At 46.2% G+C, this 23456-nt stretch overlaps 1 protein-coding gene across 4 annotated transcripts in view; it reads right to left on the bottom strand.

Moving 5' to 3' along the window:
* The window catches only part of LOC309540078 (uncharacterized protein), a 30058-nt gene extending 10192 nt beyond the window's left edge, over positions 1–19866 (bottom strand). The window contains exons 1-5 of one of the 4 annotated variants that reach the window (XM_082236736.1): positions 19779–19866; positions 19528–19584; positions 14684–14803; positions 7207–7305; positions 5933–6019 (exon numbers count right to left, since the gene is read on the bottom strand). In XM_082236736.1, the coding sequence (XP_082092862.1) occupies positions 5933–6019; positions 7207–7305; positions 14684–14803; positions 19528–19582 (361 nt within the window). In that variant the 5' untranslated portion in view covers positions 19583–19584; positions 19779–19866. Of the gene's footprint in view, positions 1–5932; positions 6020–7206; positions 7306–11514; positions 12473–14683; positions 14804–19527; positions 19585–19778 lie in introns of those variants that run through there. The other 3 variants (XM_082236738.1, XM_082236737.1, XM_082236739.1) reach the window with 3 other exon arrangements.
* Positions 19867–23456: the final 3590 nt, after the last annotated feature.

Here is a 23456-nt window from a genome sequence, read left to right as displayed (position 1 = left end):
ATCGCAGGAGAAGGGACTGTGAAACTGGCAAGTCTGCACACTACCATCAAAGATGTACTTTATGTTCCAGGCGCTGCAGACAACTTGCTCAGTGTCCCACAGCTTACTGGGCATGGTTTTGAGATTTCCTTCAAGAGGAGCGTCTGTGTCATCAGAAAAGGCAAAGAGGACATTTTGCATGCAAAGTTTATGGATGGTTTGTTCTGTATTACTTATGATGACAATGGTGCTGTTGTGTCTAATGTTGATTCTTGCTGTGTTGCACAAACTAACAAAGTTCTTCATGCAGGATGCATTCACGATGCACACAGAAGGTTTTGTCACCTCTCTTGGAAGGCACTGGCCAAGATGCCAGAGATGGTTGAGGGTTTGACCATCAAACCCTGTAAGTTTCACATGAAATGTGTATCTTGTGCAGAGAACAAGGTGAAAGTTGCTCCAAAAGGCAAGGAGTCTAGCAGGCAGGCTTCCAAACCCTACCAGCTAGTGCACGCAGACCTAGTTGGTCCACTTGCGCCCTCTTTGGGTGGAGCAAGGTACTTCATGGTTCTGATTGATTCTTTTTCCAGGTACATTCATGTGTTTATGCTCGAGCAGAAATCGCAAGCGTTTCCGAAGTTCAAGGCATTCTGTGCTTAGTTGGAGAATGTTCACGGTAAACGTATTGGCTGTCTCTTTACTGATCGGGGCGGGGAGTTCACTTCTCAGCAGTTTGAAGCTTTCCTGACTGAGAAGGGAATCCAGCATGACTTGTCAACGCCTAGATCGCCATGGATGAATGGACTTGCGAAGCGAGCAAATCAAACGTTGCTGCAAGGAATGAAAACATTGTTGCATGATGCCAATCTCCCTGATAAGTATTGGGGGGAGGCTCTGTCGAATTTTGTTTACACTTATAATCGCAGATTGTCATCCCCTATTGGTTGTACTCCCTATGAGAATATGTTTGGTAAGAAACCCAACATCAAGCACATGAGAATCTTTGGTTCTGACATGTGGGTACACACCCCACAAAGCAACAAGCTTGGGAAGCATGGGGCACATGGTTTGGTTTGTTCATGGGGTACGAAAAAGGTGCATACAGGGTATGGATGACTGACTCTAAGTCCATAAAGTTCACAAGGAGTGTTGAGTACAATCCTAAGTGGGGGGAAAATGTGGGAATTTTCCAGAGTTACCCAGAGGAGGATGACGGTGATGTCAAGGAAGCAGCTAAAGCTGAGGAAGCTGAGGGTGATGATGATGATGATGATCAGAGTTCGGATTCCAGTTCAGTGGGCGGCACTGCTGCTGGTGTCAGTGACAGTGATGACACAGTAGACTACAAGAGCGCAAAGGCCTCAGTCAGACCATCTGATGCGTCTGACAATGACCTGGAAGAACCACTGTTCACCATTGGTCACTTTTCTCCTAAGAAAGAGGAGATGAGTCCAGAAGACCTGCGTCTAGTACGCAGATCTGAGAGAGCCACGAAGGGCAGACCTCCAAAGAGATTTGCTGATGAGTTTGCTAAGACAGCAACTGCTGTTCTTAGTAGCTCAGAGAAGGTGTGGGAACCTTCAAGCTTCAAAGAGGTTCAGGAGTTAACCTCTAAAGATGCTGAGCCTTGGCTTAATGCCATGAAGGCTGAAGTTGATCCCTTGAATAGGAATCAAACTTGGGAACTGGTACCGGTAGTCCCAGGGATGAGACTGGTTGGCAGCAAATGGGTCTTCAAGGCCAAGACAGACCAGAATGGCAAGGTAGTCAGACAGAAAGCCAGATTGGTTGCCAGAGGTTTTTCACAGGTACCAGGACAGGATTACCACGAGACCTACTCACCCACCGTCAAATATGAGAGCATTCGGCTGATGCTCAAGATAGCTGCAGAGGAGAAACTGCATGTTTCCCATCATGACATTAATACAGCTTTTTTGTATGGGATTTTGGGGGAGGAGCTTTTTATGCTTCCACCTGATGGAATGCAGATACAGAAGGGAATGGTCTGTAAACTGTGGAAATCCTTATATGGTCTCAAGCAAAGTGCCAGGTGTTGGAACACAAAACTCACTGAGACGTTGCTTTCTCTAGGTTTTCACCAGGGCAAAGCTGTGTGTTTGTCAAGGAGGAGGGGCAAAACAAACTGTATTGTTTATGTTTTGTTGATGATCTTCTGATGTTTTGGAAGAATCAGGCTTTCTACCAAAGCACCCTAGCTCAGCTGAAGGAGCACTTTGACATGAAGAATCTTGGTGAGGTATCCAACTATCTTTCTCTGCAGGTGGAGAAGGACCAAGCAGGTAATTTTCTGGTACACCAAACACAGAAAATTGCTGATGTATTAACCAGGTTGAATTTGGTTGATGCAAACCCAGCAGACACACCGATGGTGGCAGGTTACCAGGTAGATAGTACTGCTGAAGCGTTTTCTGACACTACGCTGTACAGATGCATCCTAGGCAAGTTGAATTTCATTGCTAGATGCTCAAGACCTGACATAGCTGTAAGCTGTAACTTGCTTAGCAGACATGCCAACAATCCTACTGTTCAGGATTGGAAAGCTCTGAAGCGCATAGCCCGCTATTTGAAAGGGACTATGCACTACAGGCTGAGGTTCACCAGTCAGAAGACTGGGGGTCTTGAAATCTTTGCAGATGCAAGTTTTGGAAGTGACACCATGGATGGTACAAGCACTTCTGGAGTATGCTACATGTACAACCACTGCCTGTTTGACTGGTTGTGCAGGAAGCAGACGACAGTGAGCCTAAGTTCCTGTGAAGCAGAATTCAATGCTCTGTCATTTTCACTCATGGATTGTGAATGGTTGATGCAACTGTTTAAGGACATCAGAGTTTCTGTGAAATGTCCTGTACAAGTGTATCAAGACAATAGATCGTGTTTGGCTTTGCTGAACTCAGAGAGTTGCAAGCAAAGAACCAAGTACTTGCAGATTAAGCTACATCGTGCAAGAGAGTGTATTCAGACAGGACTCATTCAGGTGTCCTACATGCTAGGAAATGAAAGGTACTACAGGTTACACGGAAAGGGGGAGGATGTTAGGATATTTCCGTTCCACCTTAAAAGGGAGCAGGCTTTGTGAGTCAGAGAGTCTACGCATATCCTGTTCACAGGATGTTTATGTTTCCTATTGATTTCGTTTTCTCTCTCTGCTGGAGACACTGACGCAGGCAGTCATGTCTTTCTTTGTTCTGATCAACGCAAAATAAAACTTGTAAATAATGCTCTCCTGCGTGCAACTTCTGGCTGTGCATTATCTGCAGATAAAGTGTGTGCATGAGCTCTAGATGTTGGGCTATTTTCTAGAGACTCATATCGCTAATTGCTGATACTGCGTGCCTACGGGAGATCGATGGATCGTCCGGCAGACGGCTTGGGGCCATGATGGACTTTGTCTCCCTGGCAGTATCCCAACAGCCAATTCCTTCCAGACAGTTTCAGAACCGTTTTTGAGTACAGAGTAATATACAAAAAAACCCAACTAGAATCACCCACTATTTGAACAGTAGGAAAGAAAAGATAGGAAACAAAAGCTGTACAGTGGTACCCCGCAAGACGAATGCCTCGCAAGACGGAAAACCCGCAAGACGAAAGGGTTTTCTGTTTTGGAGGCGCTTCGCAAGACGAATTTCCCTATGGGCTTGCATCGCAAGACGAAAGCCCATAGGGAAATGCTGGCGGTCGGGAGCAAAGACTTTCGCCCACAGCCGGCCTTCAGAAGAGGACCTCTTCTGAAGGCCGGCGGGGGGCAAAAGTCTTTGCTCCCCCCCGCCTGCCTTCCCCCCCGCCTGCCCCGGGCGATCTTAAAATGCTGGCGGGCGGGAGCGAAGCGTTCGCTGCCGACCCCCAGCATTTTAAAATCTCCAAGGGACAGCAGAGAAGTCTCTGTCCCGGCCCTGGGGAGATTTTAAAATGCTGGGGGTCGGGAGCGTTCGCTGCTGACCCCCAGCATTTTAAAATCTCCCCGTGTCCCGGGGAGGTTTTAAAATGCTGGGGGTCAGGAGCGAAGCGCTGCCGACCCCCAGCATTTTAAAATCTCCCCGTGTCCCGGGGAGGTTTTAAAATGCTGGGGGTCGGGAGCGAAGCGCTGCCGACCCCCAGCATTTTAAAATCTCCCCGTGTCCCGGGAAGATTTTAAAATGCTGGGGGTCGGCAGCGCTTCGCTCCCGACCCCCAGCATTTTAAAACGCTGTTCCGAAGGGGGGGGCGGGGACACCTGCCCCAGCCGCCCCACTTCGGAACGCTGTTCCGAAGCGGGGAGGGGGGCGGGACACCTGCCCCAGCCCCCCCACTTCGGAACGCTGTTCCGAAGCGGGGCGGGGGGCGGGAACACCTTCTGAAGGCGGGCAGGGGGCGAAAGTCTTTGTCCCCCCTGCCTGCCTTCCCAGGGGCTTTTAAATCGCTCCCGACCCCCAGCATTTTAAAACGCTGTTCCGAAGGGGGGGGCGGGGACACCTGCCCCAGCCGCCCCACTTCGGAACGCTGTTCCGAAGCGGGGAGGGGGGCGGGAACACGTGCCCCAGCCGCCCCACTTAGGAACGCTGTTCCGAAGTGGGGAGGGGGGGCGGGGACACCTGCCCCAGCCGCCCCACTTCGGAACACTGTTCCGAAGCGGGGAGGGGGGTGGGGACACCTGCCCCAGCCGCCCCACTTCGGAACGCTGTTCCGAAGCAGGGAGGGGTGCGGGACACCTGCCCCAGCCCCCCACTTCGGAGCGCTGTTCCGAAGCGGGGCGGGGGGGCGGGGACACCTGCCCCAGCTGCCCCACTTCGGAACGCTGTTCCGAAGCGGGGCGGGGGGCGGGAACACCTTCTGAAGGTGGGCAGGGGGCAAAAGTCTTTGTCCCCCCTGCCTGCCTTCCCAGGGGCTTTTAAATCGCCCCGGACAGCGGAGAAGTCCTCCGCTGTCCCGGGGTTTTTTAAAATGCTGGGGGTGGGAAGAAAAGCCCTTGTCCCCCCCCCCAGCCTTCAGAAGAGGTCCGGGGACAGACTGCCCCCGGACCTGGTCTGAAGGCGGTTTCCCTAGGAACGCATTAATTGATTTTCAATGCATTCCTATGGGAAACCGTGCATCGCAAGACGAAAAAACCGCAAGACGAAGAGACTTGCGGAACGAATTAATTTCGTCTTGCGAGGCACCACTGTACTACTGACATGATGGGAAAGAAAATACTTTTTTCTTATTTCACAGGCTCCTCTGTCCTTCCGCAGGATGAATTCCCTTAGCATGGGAAGGAGGACATGTGGGGACTGGTCATTGATTCATGAGTCAGGCACAGTATTTGGCCTGCAGGACAAGTGCCTCAACAGACAACTGTGTCCTCCAAATCAGCCTCCTGATTTCATCATGCTAATACACCCACTTGTTCCTCAAAGGACTATGGGATTAACCAGACATCCCTACTACTACTACTACTACAAATAATAATTTATTTATACCCCGCCCATCTGGCTAGGTTTCCACCGAAATGGAGCTTTGCCCAGAAAGGCTCAACAACATGGCCTCTTTGACTGTGTCCATATTATTTATAATCCTGTACATAATAGAGAACTTGTACATTGTACACAGAGAACTTGTGACTTTCCCTATGTTGCTGGTTCTAAAAAATGTTGGGAGCCTCCATGAGGACATTCTTCTTGAAACCGTCACCCTGCAATTTCACAGGGAAGAGCCCTAGTGGACCAGAGCTAGTATGCTCATCCCTACAGCCCTCTGCGCATGTGCTCACTTAAAGCACCTGAAGAGAGCTACCCATTCTCTGTTTCCAGGTGCGCTAATCTGACTGATATGTCAGAACGGGATTGGCACCAGAATGTGCCATTGTAGTCTGTAATGGAAAAGAGAAGTCCGTCCCAATGGTTCTGAAATCGCCTATTGCCTCAAAGGTTCTGGCACCTTGACCTTGACCAATAAAAGTGGTTTCTGAGTAACTTACTAATAGCCTGCTGTAGTTCACTGATTTTCTTTCTCTCTTCCGCTATTGCCATAGATACATTCTCAGCTTTCTTGAATTTTGTGATATCTAAGAGAGTTGCAACAATTGAATTTGGGAAGAATCTCAAACAGTCATGCACAGATACTGAGCAGCGATGTTTCTCAAAATATAATATTTATCTTTCATATATAGGAACCTAGGAAGTTGTCTTATCCAGAATCAGACCATTCATTAATCTAGATGAGAATTGTCTATGCTGACTAGCAATGGCTTTCCAGGGCTTCTGAAAGAGGTCATTCCCACCTCTGCCTGGAGATACTGAAAATTGAACCTGGGGCCTTTTTTAGCACAACAACAACAATGGCATTTGCACATCCACTGAGCTGCAGTCCTTTCCTGGAGCTTCTGGATAGCTCAGTCAGTAGAGCATGAGACTCTTAATCTCAGGGTTGTGGATTTGAACCCCCCATTGGGTGAAAGATTCTTGCACTGCATGGGGTTGAGCTAGAAGACCCTTGTGATCCCTTCCAACTCTGCAACTCCAAAACGTAGGTTAATCAGCCTCATATAACCAACATGCTTAACTCTAAATAATGCATTAAGGTGTTCAAGCTATAGAGTATGCTGTCCTGCTAGACTCAGCTACACTGGGAAGAAATAGGTAATCAAGCCTATTGTTTTTCCCCAGGCTACTTGAGAAGCTTAGTATGTGGTGAGGTTTGATCTGGTTGCTCAAGCTCAAGCTTTTGAGTTCCTGTACCAATACTCTAGGATATTCCTCCACATTGGTGCTAAGCTAAGTTTTCCTGCCATGCACCTTTTCTGAAGCACATGGCTCTGACCTTTGAAGAGTTTGTAAGCAAAGCATTCTTTAAATTACCAAGTGTGTGGTCTCCTCCTATGCTAGGGTAAGAGGGAAACTTTGGAACTCACTTGGAAGAGCCTATTTTAAAGGTCTAGCAGCCTAAACTTTCATGCTGACATTTGCTGCATATTTTGTGACTGTAAATCTCTGCTGGGTTCTCTCACCAATGGGTACTTGCCCCAAACTTGGATCTTGGAATTCAGGAATTTTCTTTCTTATATCAATATATATTTTCCATCAACACAGCACACACACACACACACACACCATGCTTATGGAGAAGTTAAAAATAGAATGAACTTGAGGCAACCCACCCATTCCTTTTTGACTTCCCTGAACTGAGCAATGAGAAGAAATGGTGGGCCGTGGAAGGAGCTCCTGCGCAGACAAAAAGTAACATATGACTTACCATCTGCCTGAAAAAGATCCGGATAGTTGACTTCTACCATTTTTAGAATCTTTGTCGTTCCTTCTTCAAATATGGCTCTCCTTCGCACTTCCTTAATATCTAAAGGTGATGATGGGGAAAGTTGTTCATTGCATGTGGGAGAATAACTTTTCTTCCCCCAGCACCCCTTTGGAAGGGATTAAGTTGCATTTGGAATGCGACTTCTGTGGTATAAGTTCCAGTTTACAATGTACTTCCCAAAATTTGTAAAGGTAAAATTTCTCCACCAGGTGGACCCATTTTTCAGCCACAAGATTTTGTTTACAGTCCTTAACCCAATATCTTCATTATATATCTCATTTCCCATCCAGGTCTTTAGTGAATTGCTTAGAAAACCTATAAAGCAGAAGCAGCAGGAAGTCATAGGGATACAATACTATGTGAGTTTCCTGGGGAAAGAATTTCCGAGTAAAGAAGCCTTTACTGCTATGGCCACTCCTGGTAGGGGTTTTTGAGGGAAAGGAATTTGTGAGGACATTTTCCCCATCAGGTTCATGTAGAAGAAAGTGGTGTAGGAAAGGAAGGGCGAACCTTTTTGACGCAGCAGGCCAGTTCCATCTCTCTTCCCAACCCCAAGGGCTAACTTCGAAAGGTGGTTGGTTGGGACAACTCACTTGTAAATCATCTGATGACATGACATGAGTGGTTGACACCTGTCAAAGTTGTTAATGAGCTGAATACTGGGGACAAATGTGTAGTGAAAGTGATCATCCCAGGAGTTATGGAGTAGAATAAAACCCTGGCTCATGACCGAAGAAGGCCCCAATGTCTTTTTTGAGAGCAGTAATGCCTTAGTTGAGCTAAGAGAGTGCATCAGTGTGTAGAAGGCACAAGATTTGTTACTCCATGTGGCCAGCAATGCTGAGTGACCTATGTGAATCTCCTGATAAGGCTTGGAATCATATTAACCACCTGAAACACTGCAAAAGTGTTTTGTGCAGGTGATTACTCCATGACCTGCCATTTGTGAACTTTTCTGTGCTTGTTTACCCCCACACATTTTGTACAGCTCTGATCACTTTTTTCCCAGGGGAAGTTCAGGTCATTTCCATTTCCCAGATTCATTTCCTGTTTGGATTTTCTGCTGCTGTGTTTAAAACAAATCTTTCCAAACAGATCTTAGCCTTTTGAATTCTGTGGGGGTCATCTCCCACTTAGTGGGAGATCCCCATTTTCAAAATACTGCTGTGCATTGTGTTGAAGGCACCTGACCACAAACATGTATACTCAATTCACACACACCCTTGACCTGCCCCCACATCATCATCATCATCATTATTATTATTATTATTAATTATTATTTACTTATTGCTCTCATGGTATCATGTATATCCTTGTTGCCATGAGATCTCGCAAGTTCATCCCAGAGCCCAGTAAGCAAATCTGAGAACATAAAGGTCTTTCTGTGCCAAGAAAACCTGGTACTTGAAAGCTCTCTGCCTTGAGAACAATTATTTGTGGGGTTTCAATCAAGTGGTGTTTGACCACATAATGTTGGTAATAATATTAAGTTTTCCATTTTAATAATCCAATAAGAATAACAGTAAAATATTTCAAATTACAATACAATAAAAAAGGCTAAATATATTGCCAAATTATATATCTTTGGGTGACTTCCCATGCTCTGAATTTTGTGGAGTGCTAATCTAATATCACATTGCATTTCTTAATTAGTCAATAAACCATTCCGATATTAATCCTTCACTTAATTTTCATTTATGTTTACAACCACTGGTCCAAACTTTCGTCTTCATAGTTCTGTGTGAAATATTTCCCCTTGTTGTTATCCACATTCCAGCAATTCCATTTTTGATTTCTGCCAGCAGGAGCCATAATACACCACATCCCAGACAAAAAGATACCATTAGCTCCTGGCAGCCATCCGGAAATCCCCTCTGTAGTCTTGCACCATCTCCCAACATGCTGGTACCTCTGCAAAAACAAAGTAGCTCCAATCCAGAATTTTTTTCTTCCTTCCACTGAGGGAACAGCGGTAGTGTTCTTTCAAACCCACTTACGTATTTCAAACTGTTGCCTTTTTGGGGAGGTTTACCAGGTAAAACTGCAAATACATATATATCAAAATAGAATAAAAAAGGCTCACCTCCCCGTGGGGCTATACAATTAATTCATCAATTACTTCAACGAGTGGGTCAGTCCTTTGTACTGTTGTTTCTGCTCCTCAGTGATCTTTAGTTTCATTTTTGCTCACGGCGGTATTTTAACTGCGTCATTGTCCGTCATTAATCGCCTGGAGATATCCAGAACTCTCCTCTTGGTCTCCTTCCAGCTGTTGATGAGGTGATGCCTCCACACTAAAACGATAGCTCCATCAGGAATTCCTTTCTTCTTTCCCTTAATGATCATTGCCAGAATCATAGTCAAAATATCATACAGTCCGTTTCGTAATTGAGATAGTGTCCACTTACATATTTGAAGCCATCGTGTTTTGGTGGCGATGAAAAGTCTTTCCCCAGATAAAATCCTTCTCAGTAGCTGATTAAATTTGCAAATTATTTTATCTCCACTGGTTCAGGGCATGCCTATTAGTTAAGTCCGAATTTTTATATATAGAAAAGGTGTCCTCTGCTCCTGCCATTGTCTTTGGAGAGTTGCTATAACCGTGCTGTGTACACCCAGCACCCCTTGCCCCCTCTTCCTTCTGGACGGGCAGCAGGTATTGGACAATCTGCGGGTGGAGTGCCCCCGACCCGGGGTTGGGGGGATTGGGAGGATAATTACTCCCATATTATCCTCTATTACCAGCACAGAAGGGCTGTGGTGTAATTGGCACAGCTGATTGCCATGGCAGACAAACAGGAAGTGCTTGACCACATAACATTGAAACTGCGCTAGTTAATTGTGCCCAAGATGTGATTGTGCTGCACCAGCAAAGCCACTTTCAGCCCAGCTCTGCATTCCCATGAGATCTTGTGAGAGCATTCTGGAGGCCCTTAAGCAATTCTGAGAGTTTAAAAGCTCTTTTTGCGCCAGGAAAACCAGGAGTTTTCATTTTTTTGCCAATTAATTTTTATTAATTTTCCAATTTTTTAATAGGTTAACAACAAATCAATTCAAATTAAACACACACACACAACTTTCTGCCCTGCTTTAGAGATGCTTCTTTGCTCCTTCGCTGCTCACAGTAAAGTGCTTAAAAAAAATTAAAATTCTAATACTTTCCCATCCATTCTCTATTTCAACCGGCTGTGCATGTTCAAATCCTGCTTAGACTTTTATTGAACTATTTCCCCAATTGATCATATAGAATTGCTCTTCCTTTATCAATCAATACAGCTTGTTCATCATGCCTTTATGCCTTCGTGACATTTTAATTGATAATAATAATGATGTAATCCGCTTTAGCCCTAGCGTTCTATTCAAGTTTTACAATCCTCACAAACATTGGGGGAAATCTCCTGGTCGACCTTGTTATTTGGTTTCTTTTTCACAAAACAGACCTACACTCTCTACTCTCCCCGGCTTAATGCATTCTGCTCCCATCATTCACTCCTTGGTATGCAGCTCACTAACCCCAACAAACCTTGATTTTATCCTAGGGTTGTCATGTTTCAAAAAAATGGATTTATTTATTTTTTGTCAAAGCTCTTGGGCTACATACACATACACACACACACACAATTGTGATTTTGAGCTATTTTTAAGGAAATACACCAACACCCACACCAGACAAGCATTTCGTGTGTCCAGATTTTCCTGGACAATTTAGCAATTTCCACCTGGACACTGTTTCCGATGGCCAAATCCCAGCTACGTTGGGGAAATTCTGGATGTATGGCAACCCTGTTTTATCTATTCTCTAGTCCCCATTAACCCTGCCCATGCCAAATGCTGGAGGGAGAATGAACTTTATACCTGTGAAACGTACAAATCGCTTCTACCCTTCATATTGCCTGATTCATTCTTGTTTACAAACTACCTCCAATTTTTAATATATCAACTACATAAAACTCAGAACTGCTTCTCCCTCTCTCTCCAATTAGGTGTTGAAAAACATTATTCTCCCACACCAAGCACCCAAGAGCCTCCAGTTCTGTTATACAGCTCTCTTTAAGCAAAAACAGTCTTTGACAGGGTCTCGTCTCTTTAATCTGCTGGCATCTGTTTGACCCCCATGGCACTGCCCAGATCCAATGCTGAATACGGAGGCAAGAATTGAACTTGTACTTGTGAATCTTTACCATGTTATAATACATTCCCCCACCAGCCCAGCCCACCCCTACCCCATTATGCCGCCAAAAACATTACCGCCACCTTCTGTCCTTTGTGTCACCAGACTCAGTCTCCGTTTTCTTTGCATACCCACAGCTTAATGTTCATGACTGCTTCTCCCTCTCTGTCTGAGAGCTTTAATTAACAAAGATAGCATCCTCATTCCGCACAGATGGTTTATCACACTCGACTGTATACCCAGTTATAATCCATCTGCTCCTTTGCACATTCTTTTCCACAGGTCGGGGTAGGTCTGGAGAAGTCCCTCGTAATCCTTTGCAATAACACAACTCCACTCATTCCCTTTAATTGAGCAACTTGGCGAACGCATCCAACATAGTTAATTTGAGTTTTAAACCCTTTCTTCTGGAATCCTTAGAATTCCAATGCTCGGGGGTGGGGGAGCAGCTATAGAAAACCCTTGCAATTAAAATGACTTGAAACATTGTCTGCCCCTTCCTTCTTGAACGGGCTCGTCTTCGCAGGGATAACATCTTTATGAAAGGGGAATCTGAAGCGTAACACAGTTGTAGAATGAGGCTGTCTTTGTTAAACTCCTTCCATTCAGTGGCAATCCATGTTTTAATTCTTGCCATAAGCAGTCCTTATGCAATTTGTCTCAAACGTTCTGCTGCCAAGAATCTCAAGGTTGCCCATCGGAGTCCGTTTCGCAAAAGAGGAGATCATATTTCCAAAGTCCTGTCTCTTCCTCCCCTCCATTCATTCCAAACCACAGTCAATGTTGCCAAACAGGAGAGATTCCCCTGCTAAACCATTTACAGTTTTTCCTGAGAGCTCCTCCTGCTCTCCACGACCAATCCTCCTTCAGCACTGCAAGTTGTAAATCTTTATAGCCTCCTCACTCCACAGTGCAAGTTGTAAACTGCATCAAGTCAATTAGAGGCGAGTTCTTCTCCCAGCAAACTCCCCTCCTTCGCAGTCTCAATGCAGTTCACAAAGCAGTTCAAATCTTCACACACCCAGTCTTAGCTCACAGACTTCCAGCCTCATAAATCTCCTTTAACAAACCTTACTTGAAGTGTCTTGAAGAGAGGGTAGATTTTAAACCTTGGAGACATATATACTAGTAAAAACAAAATAATACCTCTCTCTTTTATCCATTTTCTACTGTGTCAGGAATTTTCAACTGAGCCTTGTTCCTTCCATTTCATCTTGTACAGAGCACTCCTTCAGTTTTCAATCCAATATTCCGAATTGCAAAGGTGCCTGGTCCTTACAGCGGATGGACACGAAGGCTTCCTCATCCTGACAAGGAGATCCAGACCCAGAGTCCCCTCCCCCATCCACCTGACACTTGGAAGAGGGTCTGTGGGTACTCCAGCCTCCTGATACCCTTGGGAGTTGAAGAAAGCATTCCAGCCTTGGGAAGCTCTCCTTCCCATTTCCTGAGTCTCTCTCACTAACAGGAGAGCTGCCGCCATCTCGCAGACTGGAAAAGGAGACCAATTGTGTGTGGGATTTCAACCATCTGCCCAAGGTGGATCATACTGTACCTGCAAAGCCACTTTCATTCCCCCCCCCCTTTTTAAAGAATATTTATTGAGATTATACAAAAAATTACACATAAAGAAAAAACAAACAAAAACTAACAAACACAAGCTAACAAAAAAGTTAACAAAGAGGCAACCTAAAAAGAAGGAAAAAGAGAAATAAGAAAAAGAAGGGGGGGAAAAAGATATTTAAAAAATAAATAAATCCATTTTTCAGCATCTTTGATCTCATTTGCTTATTTCCTTGACCTCCTCACACCTCCCCTTTTGTATTCCCGTTTTCCAAGTCTTTTCAGCAAATCCTTACCCTCTTTCATTTAACTTTGCTCTATAACTTAACCTATTATAACTATACATTTTCATCCGTAAAACTATCTATATTTACCTATTCTTATTAACCTTATTACCAAAACCACTTCTTTTCAGTCCAACATCATTTTAACATTCATTAATTTTACAGTATTTCTGCAGATAGTCTTTAAATTTCTTCCAATCTTCCTCCACCATTTCTTCTCCCTGGTCTCGGATTTTGCCAGTCATTTCTGCCAATTCCATATAGTCCATCACCTTCATTTGCCATTCTTCCAGAGTGGGTAAATCTTGTGTCTTCCAGTACTTTGCTGCTGTTGTAGCATACATAAAGAAAGTTCTATCCTTCTTTAACACCAATTGGCCGACAATGCCCAGAAGAAAGGCCTCTGATTTCTTCAGGAAGGTATATTTAAATACCTTTTTCATTTCATTATAGATCATTTCCCAGAAAGCCTTAATCCTTGGGCACGTCCACCAAAGGTGAAAGAATGTACCTTCAGTTTCTTTACATTTCCAACATTTATTATCGGGCGAATGATAGATTTTTGCAAGCTTGACTGTACCACCTATAAATCATTTTCATAATATTCTCTCTTAGGGCTGCAAAGCCACTTTCAGCCCCGACTTTACCTGCCCCACAGGTGAAGTCATATGAGATCAGCTATAGGGCAGGTGGGCTTGGCTTGGCTGACCAGGGTCGGGTTTACCCCACTCTCACAGTCCAGATTTGTCAAGAAAGGAACAGCTGAATGCACATATTTACGCTGGGCCATGAACATTAGGAAAGTTTTCTACAGGCTCCCAAAAGCAACAGTCTGGCCCCCAACCTGATTCATCCGTGAGGTAGTGTAGCTGCTTTGGGTACTTCTCAGATTTGAGGACCCTAGGCCACAACAGATGGTAGAGGTTGCAGGGAGCTCATCCAAGGAAGGGGTTAATCGCCTGAGTACAAAGGAGCAAGGCACATTCCAGAAGAACTCCCAGGGGGAGGGACAGAACTTTCAGGATACAAACCCAGCACAGATAAAGCTAGCAAATCTCCCATTTCTTTACTGTGCTATAGACAGACACCTGAAAGAAAGTGTGGCTATGAACTTCAGATGAGAATGCTTCCTCTCTTCCAATGAAGGGGAAAGGAACAGGGGAATGGGAAATAGAATGGAAGGCTACGAATGTGGGCCCAGGAATTTATATTGCCTTACAAACCAGTTAAAAGTCTTACATGTTTATCTCACCAACTGAAATCAGGGGGTGAAAGGGCTTAGTAGAGACCAGAACCTATCCTTTCCTTTTAAAGGTCTCCACTGAAAGGAAGCAAGCAAGAGTGAATTGTAATTCTGCCCATTACCCTTTTTATATTTTCCTAGAACACTGGAACTTACACAGATAGGTCAGCATTGCTGCCGCTATAATGGAGCCCATCACAAGCACTGTGCCAACATACAGAGAATATGAAGATTCGAAGAATTTTTTCATATGTTGCTTCAAAGGTGCTCGTTTTCCTTGATGGACAGGGAGAGAGAAAATTCTGCTTTAGCCATGAACAGACAACATCCGAGTGCCACCCCAGTCAGGAAATTTTCCCATATACTCTGGCAACCCATCTAGATCAACACATGGCAATCAGCTTCCTAAACCCTTGGTGGGGGATTGCTCCACTGTGAAATGCCAGGGGGCCAGACCCTTGGAAGGTTAAGTGGATGAAGGAACCTGGCATGGAAGTATTGCTTCTTGAAGATACTTTTCTGCCCATGTTCCCTGTCTGGAGGCCTCAGGAGCATGAAGGGACATCACCTGGGACTAGAAGGATCTTAGTCTGACCCAGCAAGCTCTTGCTATGTTCTCATAGAATAATAGACTAAGGCGGAAGGGACTACAATAATAATAATAATAATAATAATAATAATAATAATTTATTATTTGTACCCCGCCCATCTGGCTGGGTTTCCCCAGCCACTCTGGGCGGCTTCCACAGAAACCAAAAAACACTAAAATATCATACATTAAAAGCTTCCCTGAATAGGGCCGCCTTAAGATGTCTTCTGAATGTCAGGTAGTTGTCCATCACCTTGACATCCGATGGGAGGGCATTCCACAGGGCGGGCGCCACCACCGAAAAGGCCCTCTGCCTGGTTCCCTGTAGCTTCGCTTCTCGCAATGAGGGAACCGCCAGAAGGCCCTCGGCGCTGGACCTCAGTGTCCGGGCAGAATGATGGGGGTGGAGACGCTCCTTCAGGTATACTGGGCCGAAGCCGTTTAGGGCTTTAAAGGTCAACACCAGCACTTTGAATTGTGCTCGGAAACGTACTGGGAGCCAATGTAGGTCTTTCAAGACCGGTGTTATGTGGTCTCGGCGGCCGCCCCCAGTCATCAGTCTAGCTGCCGCATTCTGGATTAGCTGTAGTTTCCGAGTCACCTTCAAAGGTAGCCCCACGTAGAGCGCATTGCAGTAGTCCAAGCGGGAGATAACTAGAGCATGCACCACTCTGGCCAGACAGTCAGCGGGCAGGTAGGGTCTCAGCCTGCGTACCAGGTGGAGTTGGTAGACAGCTGCCCTGGATACAGAATTGACCTGTGCCTCCATGGACAGCTGTGAGTCCAAAATGACTCCCAGGCTACGCACCTGGTCCTTCAGGGGCACAGTTACCCTATTCAGGACCAGGGAGTCCTGCATACCAGCCCGCCCCCTGTCCCCCAAAAACAGTACTTCTGTCTTGTCAGGATTCAACCTCAATCCATTAGCCGCCATCCATCCTCCAACCGCCTCCAGGCACTCACACAGGACCTCCACCGCCTTCACTGGTTCTGATTTGAAAGAAAGGTAGAGCTGGGTATCATCTGCATATTGATGGACACCCAGTCCAAACCCCCTGATGATCTCTCCCAGCGGCTTCATATAGATGTTAAAAAGCATGGGGGAGAGGACAGAACCCTGAGGCACCCCACAAGTGAGGGCCCAAGGGTCGGAACACTCATCCCCCACCACCACTTTCTGAGCACGGCCCAGGAGAAAGGAGCGAAACCACTGTATAACAGTGCCCCCAGCTCCCAACCCCTCTAGACGGTCCAGAAGGATGTTATGGTCGATTGTATCAAAGGCCGCTGAGAGATCCAGCAGAACTAGGAAACAACTCTCACCTTTGTCCCTAGCTCGCCGGAGATCATCAACCAGCGCGACCAAGGCAGTTTCAGTCCCATGATGAGGCCTGAACCCTGATTGGAAGGGATCCAAATGGTCCACATCCTCCAGGCGTGCCTGGAGTTGTTCAGCAACCACACGCTCAATCACCTTGCCCAAGAATGGAAGATTTGAGACTGGGCGATAGTTGGCCATACTGGCCGGGTCTAAAGATGGTTTTTTAAGAAGCGGTTAATGACCGCCTCTTTCAGCGGATCTGGGAATGTTCCCTCACAGAGGGAAGCATTCACCACCCCGCAGAGCCCATCGCCCAGCCCTTCCTGGCTAGCTTTTATAAGCCAGGATGGGCAAGGATCAAGGAGACAGGTGGTTGGTTTCACTCGTCCAAGCAGCCTGTCCACATCCTCGGGGGTAACGGATTGAAATTGATTCCATGCAACTTGACCAGACAGGGCTCTAGCACTCTCCCGCCCCAGCCCTGCTCCCACGGTGGTGTCTAGCTCCTTCCGAATATGAGTGATTTTATCTGCAAAAAACTTTGCAAAATCGTTGCAGGAGATCTTGGGGTCTTTACAAGGCCCCGGTGATAAAGGTGGTTCCGTTAAATTGCGGACCACCTGAAAGAGTCTCCTGCTACTATTTTCTGCAGATGCAATAGAGGCGGTGAAGAAAGTCTTCTTCGCCGTCGCTATCGCCACTTGGTAGGCTCGACGTTGAGCTCTAACCTGTGTCCGGTCAGATTTGGAGTGAGTTTTCTGCCACCGACGCTCTAGCCGTCTCAGCGATTGTTTCATCGCCCTCAGCTCCGAAGAAAACCACGGGGCTGTCCGGGCTCCATGCAATCGGAGAGGGCGCTTCGGAGCCAGACAGTCGATAGCCCTGGTTAACTCCGCATTCCAGCGGGCCACCAGGGAATCAGCTGAAAGGCCATCAACATGGGATAAAGCATCCCCTACCACTCTCTGGAAACCATTTGGATCCATTAAGTGGCGGGGGCGGACCATCCGAATTGGTCCCACCTCCCTGCAGAGGGGAAGGGTCGCGGAGAAGTCCAGTTGCACCAGGAAGTGATCTGACCATGGCACTTCTTTGGTTTCATTTTTACTTAGTGTCAGATCACCCACGTCGCTAGAGGTGAATACCAGGTCTAAGGCATGTCCATGACTATGAGTTGGGCCCAACTTATTCAGGGACAGCCCCATGGAGGCCATGCTTTCCACGAAGTCCCGAGCGGCCCCTTGTAAGGTCGTGTCGGCGTGGATGTTAAAATCCCCTAGGACAACCAAACTAGGTGTCTCCAGGAGAACATCCGCCACGACCTGAAGCAGCTCGGACAGGGAATCCTTGGTGCAGCGGGGAGGTCGGTACACCAAAAGGAATCCTGTACTGCCCCTATTGCCCAACTTCCAGAACATGCACTCAGAAAACTGGGTCTTCCCAGTAGGACGCCTGATGCAAACTAATGACTTCCTAAAAATCACTGCAACCCCCCCTCCCCGCCCACATGACCTGGGTTGCTGTGCGTAAGAGAAACCTGGTGGGCAAGCGGCAGCAAGAACGGGCCCATCTGCCTCATTCAACCAGGTCTCTGTCACACAAGCCAGGTCAAATCCTCCATCCACAATCAAGTCGTGGATGGCAGTGGTTTTATTCATCATTGACCTGGCATTACACAGCAACACCTTCAGGTTATGTGGGTTTCCCCTGTTGATTCCAGTATCCATCTGGTCAAGGCCGGACCCGGAGGCAGGGATAGTCTTCAAACAACGACTAAACCTGCCTCCTCGGTAATGACATGGTCTGGTCTTAGCGTAACTCCGCCTCCTGCCCATGATCACCGAGATCGGATGTCCCAGTGCTTTCCCCCCTGTGGAACTTGTCCCAGCCATCGTGTTGGCTGGGGCCTCACTCCCAGGCAGCCCTGATCCCGCCCCTTAAAAACAAAACACAAACTATACAGAACCAATAAACAACAGAAAACAAAAACAGAACAATTATACTAAAATTAATCCCCAACCAAATATCCATTACACCCACCCACCCCCAACAAGAGAAAAAAGGAAAAAAAGAAATACAAATTTAAATTGCCACCGACTGCTTGAGGACATTTTAAAACACATTGGAACAGGGAAGCAATTGCAGAACACTTCCCAGCTTCCCCAAAGTTTGTTCCAAATATGGGCCTGGGCCACGCCCCCTGGGCCAGTTAGAAAAGGCCCTGGAAGGGAGCAGGCCCTGCAGTCCTCACCCAGCCGATGGTCCGAGGCTTCCCTGCAGCAGGAGTCCCTTTATAGCTGGGAGAAAGGGCCTGGGCCACGCCCCCTGGGCCAGTTGGAGAAGGGTCATCTAGTCCAACCCCCTACAATGCATGAATCTTTCCCAAATGTGGGTCTCAAACCCATGACCCTGAGATTAAGTGTCCCACTCTGCCCACTAAGCATAATGTTCTTATAGCATAATGTTCTTATAGTGTTCTTATAGTGAAAGGTGAGGAGAGACTTCACATCGAAACCTTTGATCCTCAACTATGTTCTCACAGAATCATAGACTTGTAGAGGCATAATGGACCATGAGGGTCATCCAGTCCAACGCCCTGCAATGCATGAATCTCTTCCCAGTGTGGGGCTCAAACCCACCACCCTGAGATTAAGTGCCCCACTCTACCCACGAAGCTTAATGTTCTTGTAGCAAAAGGTAGAGCTGAGAAGAGACTTCATGTCAAGACCTTTGATCCTCAACTAGCAGAGTGTCTGTTACCCTGGCCTGGGACAAGGACACAGCATACTCATGGGAAGATTGGGGTTGTGGAGTTCCGTCTGGCTGCCCTCCATCAAGTAAGTGGAAGGGGCTGCCGCAGTGGATGGGTTGTAGTGAGGGCGAGGGCACATCAAGGAGAGCTTTCAGTTCAAGGTGGGGCTGTTCACTGCCAGCAGCAGATGGTGGACACAAGCTCAAGTTCATTGCTCCTCAGTTGGACTTGGTGGATGCCCCGGACCTATAGAAAATGCTTGTCCTCACTCTGGTCCTCCCCATCACAACTTTCCTTTAGTGTTCCCTCCTCCTCCATGTGCTAATGAGCATACAGACCTGGTGCTTTTCTTGCTCGTTTTGCTGTTCTTTTCTTAGCTTTCACTAGCTTCATACCTATATAAAGACAGCATGAGCATAGTAATATGATGTGATATATGATATGATCAAGATAGAAATAAACATAGAGCAACAGCCTGAAATATCTCAGCTCTGTCAAGTGTCTACAGTACAATGTACTGGAGGGAACATATCAAGTCAGCAGATCTCTGTGATCCTGTGAAGAGAAAATAGTAACTGAAGGGATTTACTTGGTAGCTTTTTAGGAGCCACTGAACTGGTTTCTTTTTTTATTCACAACCTGTGGGAGTATAAAGTAGACAGTGAAGTCAATGCCTTATTTAAAAGCAGAGTCACAATGGGCAATTCATAGGCAGTGTTGCCATGGAGACCCTCTCCCAGTTAAGAAGAGAAGAAGAAGAGTTTGGATTTGATATCCCGCCTTTCACTCCCCTTCAGGAGTCTCAAAGCGGCTCACATTCTCCTTTCCCTTCCTCCCCCACAACAAACACTCTGTGAGGTGAGTGGGGCTGAGAGACTTCACAGAAGTGTGACTGGCCCAAGGTCACCCAGCAGCTGCATGTGGAGGAGCAGAGACGCGAACCCGGTTCCCCAGATTACGAGACTACCGCTCTTAACCACTACACCACACTGGCTCTCTCTATCTTAATGTAATTGATAGAGTGAATTACTGTAACACTGCACTTACCTGCATTTCTTATCCCTCTGATCTACCTCTCTACAACCCCACTCCTGAATATCATCCTCATCATCATCAACATAATTTTATTTGTATGCCACCTTTCCACAGTTAAAAGCAATGCTCAAGGCAGCTTACAACATGACAAGATTTGCATAATTACAAAAGTCCTAAACAATACATAAACCACACCAAAAAATACACAACCAAATGGAAAACAATTTCCACATAAATCAAAATCTAAAACTAAGAATACAGCATTAATGTCACAGTTTAAAATGACATAGGTAAAAAATAACAGCATTTTTAAAAAACCAACAAAACCCCCAAAAACGGAGCTCTCTCTGACCACCACCACCACCAGCAGCAGCAGTCCTTTATGGAGCCTCTCAGGCCCCGCCCCAGGCCAGGTGGTGAGTGACAGGACTGGGGCCCTCAGGGGCTCAGCAGGAGAGTCTATCATGTCTATAGAATGCTGCAGGTATCTGTTAAAGTGTACAGTGGACGCTTGGGTTGCAAAAGTGATCTGTGCGGGATGCACCTTTGCAACCCGCAGCGTTTGCAACCCGCTTCTACACACGCGCGGGTTGCAATTCGGCACTTCTGTGCATGCACAAAGCGCAATTTAGTGCTTTTGTGCATGCACAACTGCCGAAACCCGGAAGTAACCCATTCCAGTACTTCCGGGATTCGGTGGTCTGCACTTACTACACTTGATCTTAGCCAAAAGGCCGAGAAGCGATTCGGGATTCGGTGGTCTGTAACCCAAAAAAACGCAACCTGAAGCGGCTGTAACCCGAGGTATGACTGTAGTGTGGTTCTCATTAACACAATACATTCTTTAGTCTTTAAGCTGCCAAAATAAAATGTATGGTTTTTAGTGCACAAAGACTAATAAGGAAACTCTGAAGATGTTTTTATACTGCTAATTCCTTCATACTCGACCATGAATTTTTTTAAGCAGTTAAGCAATCACTGTTGTGTGTGTGTGTGTGTGAGAGAGAGAGAGAGAGAGAGAGAGAGAGAAAGAGAGCGAGAGGGAGACAGTGTGAGTACAGTCATATCTTGGTTGTCAAACTTAATCCCTTCCGGGAGTCTGTTCAACTCCTGGAAGAATATTATTATTATTATTATTATTATTATTATTATTATTATTATTATATTTATATTTATTTATTTATTTATACCCTGCCTATCTGGCTGGGTTTCCCCAGCCACTCTGGGTGGCTTCCAACAAAATATTAAAATACAATGGTCTGTTAAACATTAAAAGCTTCCCTAAATAGGGTTGCCTTCAGATGTCTTCTAAAAATCTGGTAGTTGTTTTTCAATTTGACATCTGGTGGGAGGGTATTCCACAGGGCAGGTGCCACTACCGAGAAGGCCCTCTGCCTGGTTCCCTGTAACTTGGCTTCTCACAGCAAGTGAACCGCTAGAAGGCCCTCGACGCTGGACCTCAGTGTCCGGGCTGAACAATGGGGGTGGATACGCTCCTTCAGGTATACAGGACCGAGGCCGTTTAGGGCTTTAAAGGTCAGCACCAACACTTTGAATTGTGCTTGGAAACATACTGGGAGCCAATGGAGATCTTTCAAGACCATTGTTATGTGGTCTCGGCAGCCGCTCCCAGTCACCAGTCTAGCTACTGCATTCTGGATTAGTTGCAGTTTCCGGGTCACCTTTAAGGGTAGCCCCACATAGAGCGCATTGCAGTAGTCCAAGCGGGAGATAACTAGAGCATGCACCACTCTGGCGAGACAGTCTGCGGGCAGGTAGGGTCTCAGCCTGTGTACCAGATGGAGCTGCTAGACAGCTGCCCTGAACACAGAATTGACCTGCGCCTCGATGGACAGCTGTGATCTCTCTGAACAGGGTGACTGGGCAGTAAAATAGCAAATGCATTTCAGTGTAAGCAAGTTCAGGGGTGGGGAGTGCTTTTTCACACAGTGCAGTTAAACTTGATCCCCCTCCCACAAGTAGAAGGGGTGACTGTCAAGCTTAGATGGTTTTGAAAATGATGTTCTGGCCCTCACTGGATGAAGAATTGGAACTTGAGGTATGGCTTCTGCCAAAATCATTCATGCCGAGATCAGTGCAGTACATAGGTGAAAGAAAGTTCCAAGACTCAGCAGATGTGACACATGGCTAACAAGCTAAGACCTTGACCCAACAAGCAACCCCCTGCCTTATATGAGAGCAGAGTAGGCACAAATTTAGCACTGCAAACAGGCAAGCAAACAGGAACTCGTTCTGGAGGGCTGGACCTGATCTGTCTGGCATCTCCATGACCTTGGTGAGAGTGGCAGCTTTGAACCAGACTGAATGCCCAACTCCTGCTACTTAGAGAATGGGCTATGGGCAAACTCTAGCAGCACCAGAGGGGGGTCAGGATTGGAGGCAAAACTGGCACAGGAGGTGTGAGTGACGGGGGTGCAACGTGTCTAGGTGACATAGGAGAGGACAGAGAGAAGCACTGGTACTCTCCCCAGGATCTAACTCCCTCCCAGGGTGATGCATCTCTCTTGAGGACCAGACAAGTCCTGCTGGTGGGCTTCTCAACGAGGTGTCTGAATGGTCGCTGTGGTCGTTTGGTCGTTTTGTTTTTTAAAGATATTTATTAAAGTTTTTTTAGAATATAACAATGAAAAAAATAAAAAGAAACAAAATACAACATAAAAACAGTTAAAAAACAAATAATTTCCCATAACATATCTTCCTTACGCCTATTTCCCCAGACCTCCTCATACCTCCCTTCTTTGTATTCCACTTCAATTTGTTAGTTCAGCAAATCCTTACCATTAAGCTTTTACCCATTTATAAACCTTTTTCCCCCGTATCTCCTAAAGCATTACAGCTGGAAACCCCTTAGTTTCTATCCAACATCCTTCTATCATTCATTTATTTTACAATATTTCTGTAAATAGTCTTTAAATTTCTTCCAGTCTTCTTTCACCAACTCTTCTCCCTGGTCTTGGATTCTGCCAGTCATTTCTGCCAATTCCATGTAGTCAAGTGAAGACTGAATTTTTGACAAGATTGTTTGGCATTGCAGGAATCTTCTAATGTTCTTATGACAGAGATTTTCCATGAGCCTGGTAGGTCCAGCCTGTGCAAAATATTTTCCTACCTTGAACCCATTGGAAGTTAGAGAAAGACTATTTTGCTTGAATCTGGGGGATGTTAACCTGTGATATTGCAGTAATTGTTTCATGCCCTGTACAAAATACAG

Source organism: Podarcis vaucheri, assembly GCF_965113315.1.
Source record: "Podarcis vaucheri genome assembly, chromosome: 9".
Taxonomy (NCBI): domain Eukaryota; kingdom Metazoa; phylum Chordata; class Lepidosauria; order Squamata; family Lacertidae; genus Podarcis; species Podarcis vaucheri.
This window is presented reverse-complemented; position numbering and strand designations above follow the sequence as displayed.